Source organism: Neolamprologus brichardi, chromosome 4, assembly GCF_056152115.1.
Source record: "Neolamprologus brichardi isolate AB-2024 chromosome 4, ASM5615211v1, whole genome shotgun sequence".
NCBI lineage: Eukaryota > Metazoa > Chordata > Actinopteri > Cichliformes > Cichlidae > Neolamprologus > Neolamprologus brichardi.
In genome coordinates, this window is record NC_142107.1 from 7,585,721 (window position 1) to 7,587,571 (window position 1,851).

At 38.6% G+C, this 1,851-nt stretch overlaps 1 gene segment (V, D, J or C); it reads left to right on the forward strand.

Annotated features, from left to right (window-relative positions):
- The first annotated feature begins 509 nt into the window (after positions 1–509).
- LOC102799779 (immunoglobulin heavy variable 4-30-4-like) lies at positions 510–1,032 on the forward strand. The segment is given in 2 exon segments: positions 510–585; positions 674–1,032. Coding segments are annotated over 2 exon segments (435 nt in total).
- The last annotated feature ends 819 nt before the right edge of the window (positions 1,033–1,851 follow it).

Genomic DNA, 1,851 nt, shown 5'->3' on the forward strand with positions numbered 1-1,851 from the left:
TTCAACCGGTCAAAGGCTGATTTATCATTTAAAGAGACAACAACAGAAGCCAGGTGCATTGGCAGACAAACAACGTGACAGCAGGAAGACTCTGTTGTTTATTATTGTGCTCGAGAGCCACAGGGACACAAGAAGAAGAAACGCGGTACAGAACACAGCATTTAAAATTTGCAATTTACATTCACAGAAATGATTCATCATTATTCATTTATTCATTTTGATAGTAATGAATAGAATCCACTTTGATTTACCTTGTAATACACAGTAATGTGTATGATTAACATAAAACACTCAACAGCTCATGTAGAAAAACATAATCTAATGTTTGATTCTTGTTCAAATAAATCTGCTTTTAAAGTTACAGTTCAGTTTCTCACCTCTCTAAACTCTCTGTTAGCAAAGCGGTAACACATGTTTCAGTTATAACCTGACAGTTTCCATGTGTATGCAAAGTGAACTTCCTCTCAGTTTGAAATAAAGACTTGAAATCAGTCCGTCAGTTTCATCAGATGAGAAGCTCCCGTCAGCTCACCTTCAGCACCAACATGTTCTCTGTAGCTCTGCTGCTGCTGGCTGCTGGATCCTGTGAGTCTCACTGAACAGAAACACTGACAGCATGGACACTACACACTGTTACTTTTATAGAACTGCATTCAACTTGTTTTCTCCTCAGGTGTGATGTGTGAACAGCTGACACAGCCAGACTCTGTGATTGTGCAGCCAGGTCAGCGTCTGACCATCACCTGTCTGGTCTCTTATTCTGTGGGCAGCTACTACACAGCTTGGATCAGACAGCCTGCAGGGAAAGGACTGGAGTGGATTGGGATGCGATATACTGGGAGCTCTTACTATAAAGATTCACTAAAGAGCAAGTTTAGCATTGACTTAGACTCTTCCAGCAATAGAGTGACTCTAAATGGACAGAATATGCAGCCTGAAGACACAGCTGTGTATTACTGTGCCAGAGTCTCACAGTCTCACAAAGCATCAGCAGACCTGAACAAAAACCCCTCAGTAGCCGAGCAGCTGTAACATAAAGGCACTAGAGGTGGAGCTCTAAGACCAGCAATGTATTCAAAAGCTTTTCAGTGGGAAGGAAACAGTTCATAGATAAACTCTTCAGTTTGTGTGGAAATTCTACAAAACGGATTTTGAAATATTTGATAAAAAATGTCACAGCATGAATAAGCTTTACTGTGTTCTTTAATATATATGATTTCAAATTGTGACTTAAAATGTTTTCATTGACAGGCTAATTGTTTTTAAAATTGTATTTTGACTGCATCATCTACAACTAAAAGCAAAAACCTGCACAGATACTTGTGAATGAATTGTTGATTAAAGTTAAATATAAAAAAACACATTTATTGACAGAAAAAAGGTTCCCTTTGTCTCAGAAACCAGACAATCCTGATTGTGAAATGATAGAATAATGATCAAAAATCAGAAAGAACAGTTTTGTTTCTTGTCACATGGACTCTTGGATGTTTTGTACATAAGATTTTTATCTTTTTATCTTTTATGTTGTTTTAGTGTAACACTGAGGGCCGTGGGGGCGCTGTAATTTCAAATTCCTGCGTGTGATCTGTACACATGGTTTTTGAAAATAACGCTGACTTTGACGTTGAGTAATGAATGAGCTGGAGAAAATGGCTCCAGAGGGTGACCACTACCATCACTGAAGTAGTAGTAGCAACAAATGCTACCCACACAAATTTAGAGACAGTTTATCATCTTTATAGACAACAAAGACAGCAGCTGTATCTGCACATAAGTAGTCTAAAGCAGGGGTCTCAAACTCGCAGCCCAGGGGTCACTTGCGGCACAAATATTGACGTGAAAAAATATAAT